Source organism: Podarcis vaucheri, assembly GCF_965113315.1.
Source record: "Podarcis vaucheri genome assembly, chromosome: 1".
Lineage (NCBI taxonomy): Eukaryota > Metazoa > Chordata > Lepidosauria > Squamata > Lacertidae > Podarcis > Podarcis vaucheri.
In genome coordinates, this window is record NC_138759.1 from 87,923,896 (window position 1) to 87,941,270 (window position 17,375).

A 17,375-nucleotide genomic window follows, 5' to 3' on the forward strand; every position below is an offset into this window, starting at 1 on the left:
CTGATCAGTTTCAGCTTTATCTTTGCAGCGTCAGACATGAGTTTGTTGCCTTACTGCTTCTAACTCCAAGAAGGCACCACAACAAGTTAAAACAGCGACTGAAGGAAGAAGCCAAGAACAGTGGCCCTTTTATTGAAGGGGCTGGTTGTTTTACAGCACATTCCCCATTCCCACAATCTCTCTCAGCAGAGGGTGCTTTAGGGGTTTACATGCAAGAGTTCTTCAACTTTAGCTCCCAAGTGAAAGAGGGGGGGGGAGGAAACTGCCATATTTCGGGGGGGGGGGTTGTGCAGCACAGTGTCTGCATTAGGGCAGCTGCTGTTCCCCACTTGCTCTTCCCCTATTTCTGTGGTGCTCTGACTTACTAGTCTAGCAATGATTGTCACCCTACTGCTTCCGTCCGCATGCTTGGCCATATCTGAAGATGCCAGAATAGGCTTGGCTATATATATATTTATATATGTGTGTGTGTACCTGGCTTCTTTTAGCTCTGGCTGCCGGAAGCGGCTTTTGAGGGTCCTGTGCGGCAGTTTGCACAGCAACAATCCTGTCTGTTAGCTGTCGCTAACGCCACCCATGTCCTCCGAAGCCAAGAAGAACCTCATGGGGGGTGGGGGAAGGGTCAGTGGGGCTCCAGGCTTGAGGAAAGTCCCAAGGCAGCACCCCGCTGAGGCTCAGTCGTCGTCCTGTTGCAGCTGCTGGTGCCTACTCTGGTACCACAACATGGTGGGAAGGTTCTGGCAGCCTTGGTAGCGGCGCTGGCGCTCCTCTTCCCCCAGGGGTGGCACAGAGTGGCAGGGCGCCCCTGCTAATGAGACGTTGAGCAGCTGGGCTGGGGTGCCCGAGCCAAAGACTGCAGACCATGGACCCACCTGCAAGGAACGAGAGAGATTGCTTCACTTAAGGTTGCCCTGGGCCACAACTCAGTCCGTCGTCAGCATTAATGCTTATATAGCACTTCCAAAGCACCAGTGTTTCAGGTACATTATCTCAGTATCTTATACAATCGGCCTGTAAGGATGGCCAGTAAAGCAAACTGAATTAAGCCTGGCTGGCTGGCTTCCACATGCTCTAAAAATGGTAAGTTTCAGTGACTTCCTTTAGTTTGTTGCATCCAACCCTGTGCCATCACTTGGAATTAACCAATTTAGCCTGGATCCATTGCACTTGATTAAAAAAAATCAGTTCAAACTACCTTGAATGTACACACCTTTTTTCCTTTTAATGGCAATGGTCTGTTTTTGAGCAGTAAAACTAATTGGGATGTAACAAAACACACGTTTTTCTTTCCAAAGGTGCCATATTGCACATCAAAAGACTCCTTTAGTGCAAGCTACCTTCCACAAACTTCAGATGTCATTCTCTAATTGTCATCACAGATGGCCTGTGTGTCAGTTACATGAGCAAAGGTTGGCTCTGGCCATTTGCCAAGTTCTAGTTTTCAGCATTGCTGCCTCTACACCTAAGCATTTATTTCTCAGTCTGCCGTGCTGCCCAATTGATTCCCAACTCTTTCCCTACACACAGAGGAGAAACCAAACTGGTTGCAAGATGGTGCATAAGATGGCTTGGCCTTACCAGGAGCTGTGATCTGCCCTGAACTTGCTGCACAGCTCAGGCCAGTTTTCATCTATGTTAACTGGCTAAGCACCAATGTCCCTACTCCCCGCTCCCCTCCCCTGGAACTGGGAGTAGAGCCCAGGAAGTGCTGCCACCCAGTTAGTGATGCTGCCACTGGAAGCGGCCACTTTGAACTGGAGAGACACCTGTTGCTAATGCCACCTGCCAAAAACCAATTTGAGGACGGGCTTTCTAGTCACTATTTTGAGCCTCCTGGTATTATGTCCAGAACTAACATCTCTTGAGAGACCATAAATTGATGGCAGAGCATATGCATGCAGAAGGTACCAGTTTCGAAACCCAGTGTCCCCAGTTAAAAGGACCTGACAGCAGGCAACATGAAACCTGAGAGCCACTGCCAGAGTAGACAACATTGGACAATTAACCTGAATCCTTACGTTCCTATGCTCTGCAAACACCACGCCTTGGACTCCCAACATTCACGGCCCACCTTCCTTCCACGGCACTTACCGGCAACAAATGCTGGAGGAGGCACTGGTCGGGCTGCAGTCCGGCCCAGAACTCAGCAAAAGCCGACCCACCGCTGGCGGTAGTGGTGGCAGTGGCAGTGGTGGTGCTACGTATGAGCACCACGTTGGGATGGCGCCGTGATGCCCGTAGCTTCTTCGTCAGTGGCCCCGGATAGCTCTGGTCAAGGAAGAGGAGAACCCGGCGAGCGTTGCAGCTCTCCAAGTCTGCTAGCAGCTCCGAGATGGGGTACCGCTCCTTAGGATCTGCCTGTTGCAGGGAAGGGACAGCTCATCAGCACCTGCCTCTTGGTCACAGACACAAACGCACACCCCTCCCCGCTCCACAGTTGGGAGATCAAGGGGATTCCACTGCCTGGGAGTTAAAAGGAGCGGATTAAATGGGGAAGAGCAAGACAGGGCGAGCACCCACTGCAAAGGCCGGTGTTGTTTTCTCCCTGCAGGCACACATGAAAGAGCTGGACAGCCCTTTGAAGGGAACAGAGGAGAGGAGAGGGCTGCAGCCTCCACCTGCACTTCTGTCAGCATCTCTCCTTCCTCCAGTCGGGCTTCCCAGGACATGCTGGGACAGGTGGGATGACCTCCTCCTCCACCACCACCCAACTGCCAAAAGTGGCTCACTTTCCATTTCCAGCCTAGGAAACCCCAAAGGAAACTTGGCAAATGGCCAAATGCAGGCCTTTGAGAAGGGATGGTGCCGTTTTGTATGTGTGCACAAGCATCTTAGGCAGCCGCCCCACATTTTCCTGCCCCAGTTGGGTTGACTTGGCACCCCGACTTCACTGCTCCCTGCCAGCAATTGATCATGACTTACCCCCATGTGATAAATGCATGAGTGAAAGTCTCCTTTATATCGTTAGCATCCCCATTCCCTGCTCGGCTAAGCAGGTTACATTAGCATCAATAGCCAAGGTCCTTTTCGGGATGTATCATGATGAAGTAGAATTCATTCATTTAACAAGATGCATATACCGCTTGACTGCTGTAAAACCTCCAAGCGGTTTTACTTGTAAGTTAACCTGCTGCTGCTGCTTGCTTCATTCTGCACCAACCTATAGCTTTTCCCAACAAGCAACATTCATCAGTGCTTGGCTGACCACTGGGTAGGTGGCCTGTGGCTGTGGCTATTGTCACGGATTCAAAATTCTAACTTTTTAAAAGCGAGGAGCAATGAAGAACACCATGACGGGTTTCCTATTGGATTTCTATGGGTCAGCGTACGGCTGTCTCAATCCACCTGGAGACAATTCCTGGGCAGAGCCACAGACTCCTTGACAAAATAATATATTGAATAGCATTGCTCATGGGGACTAATTTAGACCATTTCCTCAATGTATTTCTCCCTCTGATCTCTCTCTGCCTCTGCCTAACTTACCTGGTGGGTTACTCCCCCCAATAAATTGGCAAGAGATGTGCCCCAAGAGATGATATCCCTGCTGTGAAATAAGCAGCACCACTTTGTAACTTGTGCGGTACTGTATTTCTTGTGCCCCCACACATTAATTCACATGTAGAGGTTGTGCACCAGAGGGGGGGGGTGGGAGGGAGGGAGGGAAGAGGCACGTACCCTTCTCTCCTCCTACAGTGATGTCATACCTGGATCCATCATGCCACCCCACCATCCTCTGATAATACACACCCCATCCATCTTTAAGCTCTGGGGGGTTTTGGCTACACATGCAAAATTCCAGTAGGACAGGGTTGATATCAATAGTGGGGACAGAGGATGGGATAGAACCTTCCTCCTATCATAGCTAAGGCCAAAGGGCTAAAAAAACTGGACCATTCCCATCATAGCTCAACAATGATGATAGATCAGCTTGGCTTGGCAATTTAAAAAAAAATCCTCAAAAAAAGAAAACAGCAGCAGGTTCATTTTGTCTCCTATACCCTTTTGAAATGTGGCTCTTTTGGGGGAGGTGTTATTAGGCTATTGTACTTATTTTGATTTTATATACTGTGATCTTTTCTCTGACTCACCCTGAGACCTCCGGGTGGCATATAAATTCAATCAATCAATCATTCAATCAAAAAATGGCTTGTGATGTTTCGTAAAGAGAGTACAGAGACAAGTGCCTAGGACAACCAATGTTGGCAGCTCCATGGGCAAGTGCTGCCCTGCTCCTCCTAGACAGCCTCTCCCTGGCTTCCAGCCCTGACCCCCCACTTACAATGCCATTACGGTTGGCATCCCACAGCAGCATGGTGCCGTCACTGGCTGCTGGGCTGTTGAGGTAGAGCACCAGCGAGTCGGCGCAGTGGAGGCTCCTGCAGACCAGAGCCAGGTGGGAGCGAATGGCCAGCTTCTCGGTGGCTGGGTGCACGTCGCCCATCTCCACAGTCACTGTCCGGAAAAGAAGAGGGAGAGAGGGATCTGCTAATCCCGTGCCCCAAAGGCCTGTCTCCTCCCTCCAACCCACTCCAGTCTTGTACACCAAAGCAGCAGTCCCCCCCCTCCCGACCACCCAAAAACCACTGGTCTTGGCACACCACTTAATATTTTTTTCTGCCTGTTGTACCAATTGGAATACACCATGCTAGATGTTGCCTGATTTTTCAAGCTGTATTCCGAGTCCTTCTTATACGTTGCATTTTATTGTGTTCTGTCAATTCAAACTGTAATGTAATAAAATGCAAGAAAAGAAAAATGAAGAAGCATTAAAATACAATTGAGTATTTAATGCGAACCACCTGAAAGAAGCTTGACCACAGTTTGGGAACACCTTCCCTGTGGCATCCTCATTCCTCCAACCACCACTTGCTCCCTGCCACCACATCCTGCTCATCTGGGAAGGGGCCAGAGTTGGGAGCAGCGTGGGAATATTTGCTAGGCTCTCTCATTAGCCCACTCTGCAAAATGCCCCACAGGTGGTTTGGTCCATGCCGTGCAGGCCTGCAATTTTTGCAGGGATATGTAACCCAAAGGTGAGATTTCGCCAGGGCTAGATGCATTCACACCCAGCATTTTCTCAAGTGGGATGGACAAGTAGGGGGACACTCTGAAATGCAATACATCCCCCCCCCCCATGCAGAACCTTGTTGGCAGGGAGAAGGAAGTGCCAGGAACAGAGTCTTGCCTCTGAAGAGCAGCTCATGGAGTCCCGACACCCCTGAGTAGGGCTGGGGGGATACACTGATATATCAACCAAAACCAGTTTCTAGGCCACATTGTGATAAATGTTTCAAAATCAATGACCCGGCAATATATCGTGAATCACGTGTGTGTGTGTGTGTGTGTGTGTGTGTGTGTGTGTGCACGCGCATTATGCAAAAATCACGATATTGGGAAAAACAGGAAACTACCCAGTGCTTCTGTACCTCCCTGAGTTGAATGAGCAGATGCTCTTCCCTCTCTTCTCTCTCTCTCTCTCTGTGTGTGTGTGTGCGCGCGCGCACCTGCGCCTGGAAGCAGCCAGCAAAAAGCACGGTTTTGTGAAGCTAGCTGATGCTGAAATTTAAGGAAGTCCCTCCAGCTCGCGTGAGCAGGAGTGGCATGGGGACTTGCTCAGCTGTAGGGCCAGGCAAAGTATATCAACTGCTTCTTTCTCCCCTCCTTATCTCCTCCTCCCTTCTTATTTTAGACATCATGATATATCAGTCTATCACAATATTTAGCTGGCGCTTTATCACAATGTTGAAAACCAGATTATCGCCCAGCCCTACCTATGGGCACTGAAAAGTCACCCACCCCCCTAAGGAAACCAAGAGCCCCGTCCCACCCTTGCAGCCGACAGCTAGCTCTCTTTTGTACTGGTACCTGAGGCCTGCCCCTCGCTCGCGAAGAAGGCCTTGATGTGCTCTTGGCGGAAGCCGTTCCGTCGAAGCATCTGGTAGAAGAGCAGCAGGTTCTGCGCATGGTGGGGGTAGGTGACCTGCTCCTGCCAGCCACCTGGGAGAGAAGCACGGTAAGCAATCCAGGGGGGGAAACATGGTGGAAGAGAGGCTGAAGCTGGTTGCAAGGGGCATAGGAGCACTAACACTGCCCCTCAAGGAGACAAGGGGCTCATGCCCAGTAGAACAAAGCTGTAGCTCAGTAGCAGAGCATGTACTTGCACACAGAAAGAGCCGGGTTCTATCCCCGGCATCTCCAGATAAGGTTGGGCCTGTCCGCTGTCTGAAGCCTTGGAGAGCCACTGCCAATCAGAGTGGCCAATACTCAGCTAGGTGGACCAATGAGCTGATGCACCACAAGGCTGAGCCTCCACTCAGATTCACCCTCATCCATCCACTGGCCAAATGCAGTGCAAGCACTGCAAGCCAAATTCACTGGCTTGCAGTGGTGTGCGGTCAGTGGACTGGGGCACTAGGCTAGTCCCCTAAATGTCCCCGCTAAATTAGAATATTGAAGTATTAAAGCCTGGTGCCTCCTTCCCAAAGCCCAGGAAGCTTCTGCCAGCTTAGGGATGGAGGCGCGATGCTCCGACCAGGCCCAAGAGTCCTTCCACCACCTTCCCAAAGTCCACCTGGCCTGGGAAGCTTCTGCCCAGCTTAGGGAGGGACCAGTGAAAAAAAAGACAGTCATGGAACCAAGAAATTACCGTGAAAATCCCTCAATTAAACAAGAACTCGAGTTTTGTAGCCGGCATCTCGTTAAGTTCTTGTTCAATTCCAGTTTATTTTTTGATTTTTGTTATTCTATAGTCGATTACTTCTCATTTCAGGGATTTTCACGGTAAATTCTTTTGTTCCGTGTAACAGCTTAGGGAGGGAGGCTCGATGCTCTCTCTCACACAATGTCGCCCCCTCCCTCAATCGCCCTCACAAGCTGGTGCCTCTGGCCCTAACTGTTACCCTAAGAAAAAAATCACCTCACACCGCTGATGGCTTCAGATTCCCAGAACCAGCAGCTCCTTGCAGCCCCCAGGCACCACTTCTCACCTGCAATCAGCACTGCGTGGTCACACGTCTGGTACATGCGGCAAGACTTGTACAACGGAAGCTGCTGCCGGTGGCATCGCCGCGTGTTCTTGTTGAGTTCGCAGTAAGCGGCCGTGGAGCTGGAGCTCGCAAGGGGAAGGGGCTCCGGGCAGGGGCTGTATCCACGGAGATCTGGGAAAGAAAAGGAAGTGTAGCAGGACGGCAGGAGGGGAAAGAATTTCAGGTCCAACAGACCCAGACAGACACCTGAACTCTCATGGGGGCCCCTTCGCAACGAGGTCTGGGTAACCACTGTTATCATCTTCAAAGGGGTTGTTCCACAACAGATCACCACACCTTTACAGCATCTGAGCTACGGACTCTCAGACCTTGGGATTATTGAAATATAGACAACAAAAAATGAATCCACTCATATGGGGTCTAAGAGAACCATTATTTTTTTAAACGATGGGGACGGAAGTTACTTCTGGGGCGCTGCCAGGATTCGGGGCCCTGAAGCTCAAACTTCATTTGTTTCAAAGTAGATCCACCTCTGGACACAGGAAATAAGAAAATGATTGGTGAGTCGAGGTGCCCTAGGCCAAGGGCAAACTTGGGACAATTAAGTTCCAGTTCTGTGGTGCTCCCTTCCAGCTGAGATTCCAACACCTATTGAAGACCTTTTCTGTTTCAGCAGGCACTTTAAGAAAGTTTTCTGCTTTTTTACAGTTTTAACTGATTAGTGTATCTTTTTAACCTTACTGTACACCGCTTAGGGACTAAGGTGTTAAGCGGTATATAAACTGTTGAAATAAATAAATAAAAAGGTGGTCACATTGTTCTCCCCCTTCCCATTTTGTCCTCACAACCAGGAAGGTTAGGCTGAGAGACAGTGACTGGCCCAAGGTCACCCTATGAGCTTCAAGGCAGAGTGGGGATTTGAACCTCAGTCTCCCAGGTCCTAACCACGCAATCTAACCACTGCACAAGACTGTAATCTACCTGCTGCATCCCCTTTTCCTCCACTGCCCACTTACCAAGCTTTGGACTTCCTAAATCCTGAAAGTGGGGGAGTCTCCTTTGTGGTTTACAATCCTGATCCTGTAACCCCGTCCCCCTCCACACCACTGCCCATCCAATCCAGGGACTTACCCACGCAGTTCAGCCTTTGCAGGTGCTTGGGGTCCTGTGCCACCACTACCATGGGCAAGAAATGGATCTCACAGAGACCGACGGGGGGCTCCTCGCGGCGGATGCGTCCCGCAGACCGCTGGCTCCTTCCCTTGCCACGGCCCGGTCGGCGCTTCAGCTGGTTCTCACAGCGGCTCCTCTGGGCTGGAATCAAGCATTCGTAGCCGCCTGCAGGCAAAGAACAAACATGTCCAGAATAAAACCTGCTGAGAAAGTTCCCTATACAGGGCTGCCTTCAGGTGTCTTCTAAAAGTCAGATTGTTGTTTATTTCCTTGACATCGTTCCACAGGGCAGGTGCAACTACCGAGAAGGCCCTCTGCATGGTTCCCTGTAGCTTCGCTTCTTGCAATGAGGGAACCGCCAGAAGGCCCTCGGAGCCGGACCTCAGTGTCTGGGTTGAATGATGGGGGCGGAGACGCTCCTTCAGGTATACTGGACCAAGGGTGTTTAGGGCTTTAAAGGTCAGCATCAAGACTTCGAATTGTGCTCAGAAATGTACCAGGAGCCAATGGATGTCTTTCAGGACCAGTGTTAAATGGCCTGGTGGCCGCTCCCAGTCACTAATCTGACAGCCGCATTCTGGATTAGTTGTAGTTTCCCAGTCACCTTCAAAGGTAGCCCCGCGCAGAGTGCATTGCCGTAGTCCAAGTGGGAGATAACCAGAGCATGTACCACTCTGGCGAGACAGTGCACAGGCAGGCAGGGTCTCAGCTGGCATACCAGATGGAGCTGGTAGAAAGCTACCCTGGACACAGAATAATATATTATTATATATACATTAATATTATTTTATTTTAGTGCATGGTTTAATTTTCTTAAATTTCTCCATGGGACAAGCAGAGTTCAAAAAGGTTCCAACAAATTAGTAGATTCTGTGGAACAGGTGATGGGAATGAATCTTTGCTTCAGTTGTGATCGATGAGCAGTTTATAGAGCATTCATGTGCAACACCCTCAACCCTGTGGAAAGACCAGAGAAAATATACAACTTGTTTTTCTTTATTTTGTTTTATTATATACTGTTTATGACCATTTGCCTCCTGTTTTGCTGGGGGTTCACAATATTTTTTGCATTCTTGTTTGTATATATTATCTAAAACTTCAATAAAAATATTAAAACAACAAGCCATAATCACCTGTGCATACTACATCTCTACTGTAAACTCTGCAGAACCAAGTCAGAATCTTGTCTCCCCCAGAAGAATAAAAGAGGATTTCCTCCAAGAGGTGTAAAGTATGGGGTATAAAACTCCCTCCAAAAACGGAGAGGATAAGAAAGGAGTTGGTTGCCAGTTAGGCTGCAGTGCTTGGCCAATTAATTCACAAGGCTGATGGATTAAAACACATTTCTGATAGGCTAAAAAAAGGACTCCATGATTAATCACACTAAAAAAAAGTTAATCATTTTAAAATAATGAAGGTTAATTATTTTTAAAAGAAAGAAGATGCATTTCTCCTCTGTTGTCTCAGCCGCATGAGTGAAAATCTCTTCTAATATGGGACTTGCAATATACAGTAATGCACATAAATATATTTCTTTTTAAGGATGCTTTCCCTGCTTTCAGAATTTTTTTATTTCCTCATTTACATAGAACAAATCAATTAATTAACTAAGCATGTCTAACTAAACTACTATGTCTACTCAGAAGCAAATCCTATGGAATTCAATGGAGTTTACTCCCAGGTGAGACGGTTTAGGATTAGAACAACAATCCTACTTTTCAACGTCGGCAACAAAGACTGATGTGAAGGAAACGCTCCCTGGGCTCAGATAAACTGTCATTTTCAGCGCCGAAGAGCAAGGAATTCTTGCACAATGTAATGCTTTATCCCTCTCCTCCCCTTTGCACACCCCCTAAATCTGTTCTGGGTGTTCCCCTCAACCCTCTGGATCAGATTTGGGGATGGCACAGCGGGGAGGGAATCCTATTGCACTAGCACAAGTATTTGGCTGATTTCTGCCTGTCACATATCTTATAGAAGAAGAAGAAGAGTTTGGATTTGATATCCCGCCTTTCACTCCCCTTCAGGAGTCTCAAAGCGGCTAAAATTCTCCTTTCCCTTCCTCGCCCACAACAAACACTCTGTGAGGTGAGTGGGGCTGAGAGACTTCAAAGAAGTGTGACTAGCCCAAGGTCACCCAGCAGCTGCATGTGGAGGAGCGGAGACACGAACCCGGTTTCCCAGATTACGTGACTACCGCTCTTAACCACTACATCACAGATTCGGGGATTCCTGTGTTCAAAGGGCTAAACCCTGATTCATACTAAGCCCTGAAAGACACCCTGAGTATTAGCCCATCAATGACAGTCATGCCGAGAGAGATTCCACCCAACTGAGCCTCCCACCTGTCACCCTTTGCACTGCAGCACCTTCTAACTTTCCTGTACCAAACTCTTCCTCTGATGTAGGAATGTAAGGCTGTAGGGATGGAGCCCACCCCAGCGCATCCCAGGATCAGGAGGGAACTGGAGATACCCCTCCAGCAGTAGATCCTCTCTCTTGGCTATCCCAAATTCTCCAAGTAACCCCTGCAGGCTGGTCTCAGGATGCCACTGCATACAGGACTGACACAAACACTGAGCTAGGGACAGCATCACATACAACTCATTGATGGAAAGCAGACACTGCTGGGGCCCCGACAGTCCCAACTGCACTTGCCAATTGCAGTTATAAAAGCATGTGTGTGGAAGGCAGAGGAGATGAGAACAGGAGCATATGTGAAAGGAGGACGCTGGAGAAGCCAGGCAGCCTTCCTTCCAGATTTCACTGGCTCATAGGATCAGAGGGAACCCAAAGACCAGCCCATAGTAAGCAGGTGCTCCTCACATCTCACACCAAACCCTCTACCCTGCTTTTAGCTCCTACCATGGAAATCAGTGTCTGGCAAAGAGGAAGAGCCAGGATTACTGCAGAGCAGGCAACTAGATCCCTCGAGCAACTGAGACAAGTCACAAGGTGGAGACCCCAAATCACTCCTCAGTCTTATCTGGGAGGACATCATCTTGCAACCCCAAACATTGCGCAACGTCTCTCCCTCTGCCATACCTGAAGTAACATCCATCAGTTGATTTTCTTGAAAAGACGTATCTTTTGGCTCAAGCTTTTCCTGAATCCCTGATCCTATAATAACTGTTTTCCTGGGTTGCTGTTTTTTAATGTTCTATCTGTTTTTAGGACACTGTCTAATTTTCTGTTTTGTGGATTTCTGTACACTGTTTAGAGGTTTTTAAATATTAAGCAGCCTAGAAATGCTTTTAATCAATCAACCAACCAACCAACCAACCAATCAATCAAATATAAAAACTGCTTTTAATTAATTCCAGATTAGCCCATCCTCAGTGGAAACTTTATTGGACAGTTTATCTCCAGCCCCAACATTCTCTTCCCTTTCTTTTAAGATATTGGGGCAAAGGGCACTCTGCCCCAAGCGATGCTGAAAAAGAAGCTACAAAATATCTGAAGAGGTGATCCAGTGCGTGAGGAAGAACGCCAGGAGGAGGATTAAGGTGCATAAACACAGTCAGTAATTTTCGTGAGAAAAGAATGTCCCGAGGATAAGGCGGGTCACAGGGTGCAGCAGTTGGGATACTGAATCTTGGGGAAGGGTAGGCGCAAGTGCCTGTTTTGTAAACCAGAGCGGCACTGGGCCTCAGATATGACTAGATCTCATATCTAACCGCTGTACAACGTTTATTTAAACCACCTTATTTTATGCCGGATCATCTGATGTGGACGCCTTTACTGGGGATCAGATGCTGGGGGCGGTTCTGCATATGCGTTCTGCATATGCTTAGGATCAGGCTCCTCTGTAGATTGCTCCTTGTAGTTTAGGGTTGAAATGGGGGCAGATTTGAGCACAAATGCCAGATCTGATCTGGGTCCTGGCACCATGGAACAGGAGGAAAGAGGAAGCCTGGGGTGGGATGGGCGCAAGCCAATATGTTCTCTGCTGGGAGTGGTCGCCCACGGGGCGCGCGTGGCCCGAGGATGCGGCATTCACTCACCCACGTAGAGGCTGTCGCGACTCCGGCACCGGCGTGGGCTGACGTTGAAGTCGACATAGAAGAGCAGGAGCGGGTGGCCGAAGTTGGCGCCCGGGGTGGGGTCCAGCACGAGGATGGCGTCTTGCGCGGAGGGCGCGCCTGTGGGGCGCAGCGGGCTGCCGCTCTGGTTGCGGCCGGCCACGAAGGGCGGAGCGCCGGGCCTGTCTCCCCAGCCGTCGGGCAGCAGCGCCCGCACCTTGTGGCCCGGGCGGGCGGGCTCGGAGACATAGACGGCGGGCCCGGGCCCCTGGGAAAGGCGCGCCAGGCGCTGGCACTGCGGCCGCGGCAAGAGCCCGCCGCGCTCGGGACACTGCGCCGCCGCCACGTGCCGAAGCGCCGCCGCCGCCCAGCGCGCCACCCGCGCCTCGGAGAAGCGGTTCCCCGATGGGGCGGCCGCGCACGGCCAAGCGAGGGAGGCAGCGGCCAGCGCCAACAGCAGCGGGGCCATGGGGCGGCTGGAGCCCTCGCCGTGCGCCCCGCAGCAGCTCCGCGCGCTCTGCCCGTCCAGCGGGGCTCCGAGTCCCCGCCCTGCCCCGACAGGAGGAGGAGGAGAGACGGAGGTGGCTGCGGGTGGGGGGAGCCAAGGACTGTGTCCCTCCCAGCCCCGCGTCCCCCTTTGCTGCTTCCTGGGCAGCTCCTATTGCCCCACCCTGCTGCCCCTGCTGCTTCTCTCCGACGGGGCGGCTCGTTCCTCTCCTTGCGCCCTCGTCTGCTGTCCACACGGAGAACGACAAGAATCCACCAGGACAGATTTAGACCCCCCCCCCCAGTTGGGAGCCTGCGGGTCAAGAGGAAGGAGGCAACGCGAGCAAAGGCATAAGCAGTTATTTTTCAGATTTCTAAACTGCCCCAGCCCTGAAAAATGTACAGCAACAATGAAGAAAAGGGCATCCAAACATATGGAGAGTGTGTTTGTCATCATTAACCATCGGTAGGACATGGATGGACACCCAGGAGAGTTATCCAGGTCGACCTCTCCCCACACAAAAAGGAGAGTCGATGTAGAATCTTACGCAACAATTCCCACCTGGCCCGTTGAATTTTCGAGGGTTTATATCTGAGTAGAAGTGGTAAGGCTTGGGCTGTTAGTGTGGCTTTCCTGTTTCCCGTTCCAATTAATGGAAACATCGTTCCAAGGGGCACAGAACTCTTGAGCATAAGCTCCGTGTGTGCACCGCCCGTTCGTGCGAAGACTGTCTCCAGCTCACACCCGGAGGGGCGAGACCTCGCGGGTGGGATCCGTGTTACTAACTTCCCTCATATTAAACCTGAATTGAAATAATCCACGTTCACAGCCGGTATATATTGAACACTGCGTTTATGAAGGCAACAACGGCCTCTTTCATGAATGAATGAAGGTGAGCATGACTTGGACGGAGGCGCGCCCTGTGCTGGGGAAAACCGAATTATTTGGGTTGCCGAAAGAGCTCTCCCGACTTCATCCCCCGACGCTGAACTGTTCCGTACATTGCTCGGTCCCTCTCTCGCTGTTATTGCAGCCCGTGGCCCGACGGGGCGGGAAGAAGGCGGCTGCCCCAGAGTGCGCGTGCGCACTCGTGTTTTTGTTATCTGCAGGCTTAATTGGGAGCTGCTGCTGCGGCTGCCTAAGAGCGTCATGCGCCGACCTGGACTCCCTACGATGGCAGCAATAGAGCCCTCCCCTCGGTTGCAGGCCCCACGTTGAACGCCTTCTGACCCGTTCCGCACCCTGATAGAGTGCAAACCCACGCGTGTTTACTCGGAAGTAAGTCCCACTGTGTCCCAAAGAACATCAGTGTGGCAGATAGGGCCGGCCGTGGGGCCAGAGTCCAATGCCCTGAAGCTTGAGGGGAGGGAGGACAAATGACCATCCCAAGAGTGGCAGATGGGGGAGCGTCAAATAGGTCTGGCATCAGCATCTTGGACGGAAAGGAGCACGATGAAGCCCAACAGGACTCATGCTGGTTATACTCTCGAACTCAGAACGCAAGGGAGAAACGTGCTAAGAAGCTTGGCAAATCCACACCTGATCAACTCCCTCCGGGAAACCAATGTCCCCACTGTGGAAGGACGTGTGGATCCAGAATTGGCCTCCACAGTCACTTACGGACTCATGGTTAAAACCGTGTTTATGGAAGACAATCTTACTCAGCTATGAGTGATCGCCAAAGAAAGACAGGATCCTTTTGTTCTTCATACAGAAAGATAAGGGACTGCAGGCTGGGCGTGCACATGATTACAGATGCTTGGCTCATTCTTCTTCTTCTTCTTTAAAAACACATTATCCCTTTCTTCAACAAAATGCTACTTATTCATGCAGGAATGTGCTTACCATCTGAGAAACAGAAGCGACACCTATTTTATACTTGTAGTCATGATAGTGCTATGATTTGAGTTTAAAATGTGAATTTTTTAATAAAAAAATTGGAGTTATCAAACTCTCGCGTAGGGCATCCAGGAATGTAGCCATTGTAAAGCATGGAATTAAGAGCAGTGTGCAAGAGAGGGGGAGAAATGTTTATTTCTGTTGTGAGGAGTACATTAACACTTTGTTGCAGCACTGCTGGCTGCTGAGGGGGGCATTAACAAAAGTAGAACCTCGCTTTCAGAAATTGAAGGTCACCTCCAGAAATCAATAGACCAAGAGCATTTCAGCTTGACAGAACATCACAGCACAAAGGGCAATTAGGATGCAACTGGGCTGGATTTTTTTAAAGTATCAAACTCTGGTTTTTTGTTGTTTAGAAAATAACAAGTGCAGCAATGCCTCTGAAGTTAATTGGTCTATTGCAAAGTGCAATGAACTTTCCTACCACAAATGCAATAAACCACTTAGCCTCTAAAGTGAGTTGAAGTGTGCCCCCCCCCCAGTTCTTTCTTTTCACAACAAGAGATTACCACTGATAACTGATTTATCAGTATTTAAAATAAAGATTAGTGGCCGTTGTTTCTGGTACAACAGAAATCAAATTACTGCTCATTAACTTAAGCATTGGATTTGAAATGTCCAGTGTTACAGTAATCAGAGTTGACCCTGTCTTCCCTTGATCTTTAATTCTCACCTTGTGATGTTGAGAAACCGGTGTGTGTTTATAAGCTTATCACCTGCCTCTATTTAAGTAATCTGGGACAGTTGTTGGCCTAGGAAATTAGAACAATTCTGCAACCAACTTGAAAGTCCCTACAATTGAGACGATCTCTGTCCTTCCTGTTGGTCCAAGTAGCAATTTTTCACAGTGGTTGCTGCTGCTGTTGCCACCAACATCCTATGACTCGGTCCAGTAAGTCCAGGAGAGGCCCTGCATTCAGTCACAGAATTCCTGCATGTTCCATTCACAAGTACTGCAGTAATGTGCTGAGAGCTGGATGTCTCAGCAAGCAGAGCCAGGGTGGACAATTGTCAGGGATGGTGGGAACTGTAGTCAAGAACATATGGAGGGCTAAATATTATTATAGGATGAACACGTGAGCAGGATTTGAACCATGGGCAACAGAAGGGATTAAAGATTATAGTAGTTTTGTTAAGGTTCAAGAGACAGAAGACAGTGCAGCAGAGGGAGAGAAACAGAAACACCGTGGAAAAGTGGGTAGGAAGTTGGGAAAAATGGTTTTATTATGTGCTGAAATACATGTGTGAAATTTTGGAAAACTTCAGAAAAAAAGAACACATGGAGGGCTACAGGTTATCTACCTATGGCGTAAAGCTATAAGGGAAGTCAGATAGGCTTTTGGATGCATAGGGGTCACCTCCCACTTCATACAGTGAGGGGGCTTTGTAGATAATGCGATGTATGAATAGTGATGCAAGTGAATCTGGCAGCATTAGGAAGTGCTGCATCAAGTGCACAAATTCACCCCACTGCAAATATGCACTTCCTTTATATACAGCACTGATGATGCACCTGACGTTAGTGTATGAATTGGACACCTCTCAACGCTTTAGGCAAATCATGCACCATTTATGATGCAGCCAGCCAAACACAGCCTCCCAAGCGTTCTGCAGCCTTCCATTTCTCCCACCTCAGGAAGGCAGGAAATATTCAGTCCTGTGAAGGTTTGCCTTGGATGGCAGGTGGGCTGGATTCAGCTTGGTGCCTGCCACGTCCTGAAGGCTTGTTTTAGCTCAAGGTCATTTTCTGTTCTCTAGGCAGATGCCCTAACTATGCTGCAAATGACAGCTGCTGGGACCAGATCCCTGCACCCACCTGCTCCATCCTCAGATAACATTGCTACGCTGTTATAGTTGCTGTAAAATATCAAAAAGCTTGTTGTTTAATCATTCCCCATTCCTGGCAATTAAAAATATTGAAAAGCTTTATTTAAATTCAATGTTATATATATATATATATATATGCTTTCGTAGATTTTCACGGGTACAGGAATGCAGGTTTTGGTGTCTTCGGGTGTCTTCCCGTGTAAGAGTCGGGGTGTCTGTGCGACGTTTCGACGAGGTCTCACTCGTCATCTTCAGGCTGGTGCTTTCGGCTTCTTGTTACTGGAACAGAGCAGAGTCTGGTGTTTGAGTTCCTATAAATACTGTTGAGGGGTGTGGTGTATAGCCTCCAACGTTCTGGGCAGAGAGGAAGTTCCTAGATTAGTGTGCCTTTTCTTCTTTTGTTCCTTAATTACTTGAGGGATATCTTGGGTGATTTCATGAGTGATATTCTGAATATCACTGGGTGGGTCATTAAGTGTAGATTAGTTGCTAAAGCTTTCGTGTCTTGACCTCTTGAGCTTGTGAAGAGTTTTTCTGAGAAGATGGCTGTGCTACATTTAGTTGTGCTCTGGCTTGGCTTCGTGTATAGGGGCGAGCTATGGTTTTGTGCCTTGTGCCAGCCAGATCTGTGTAGGGATTGCAGGGGGGTGCAGCATCCGGAGGTGCCACTATAGTTTGGCTACATGGAAGCCATTGAGATAGAGAAACACCCTCACAACATGAACAAGCGTGACGACACGTCCCGCCTGCCAGACATCTGGAAATTAGCCCTCCCCACAAAAACCGACACCAGAACCAGAGGCACACAGAACGCCGTCACCAATCAACCACACCAGACCCAAACCCAGACCCTCTCCACAGACATATTACAGACTCCATCCAGTAGCCAAACTATAGTGGCACCTCCGGATGCTGCACCCCCCTGCAATCCCTACACAGATCTGGCTGGCACAAGGCACAAAACCATAGCTCGCCCCT

General features: G+C 49.5%; 1 protein-coding gene across 1 annotated transcript; it reads right to left on the bottom strand.

The window, feature by feature from the left end:
• Positions 1 to 99: 99 nt before the first annotated feature.
• Positions 100 to 16,408, bottom strand: LOC309520011 (uncharacterized protein; the record flags this gene model as incomplete). Its single annotated transcript, XM_082201359.1, has 8 exons — positions 100 to 872; positions 2,092 to 2,358; positions 4,280 to 4,452; positions 5,866 to 5,997; positions 6,987 to 7,157; positions 8,118 to 8,324; positions 12,164 to 12,730; positions 16,387 to 16,408. 8 exons carry the CDS (start codon positions 16,406 to 16,408, stop codon positions 675 to 677), a joined length of 1,737 nt encoding a protein of 578 aa, XP_082057485.1. The 3' UTR covers positions 100 to 674.
• Positions 16,409 to 17,375: the final 967 nt, after the last annotated feature.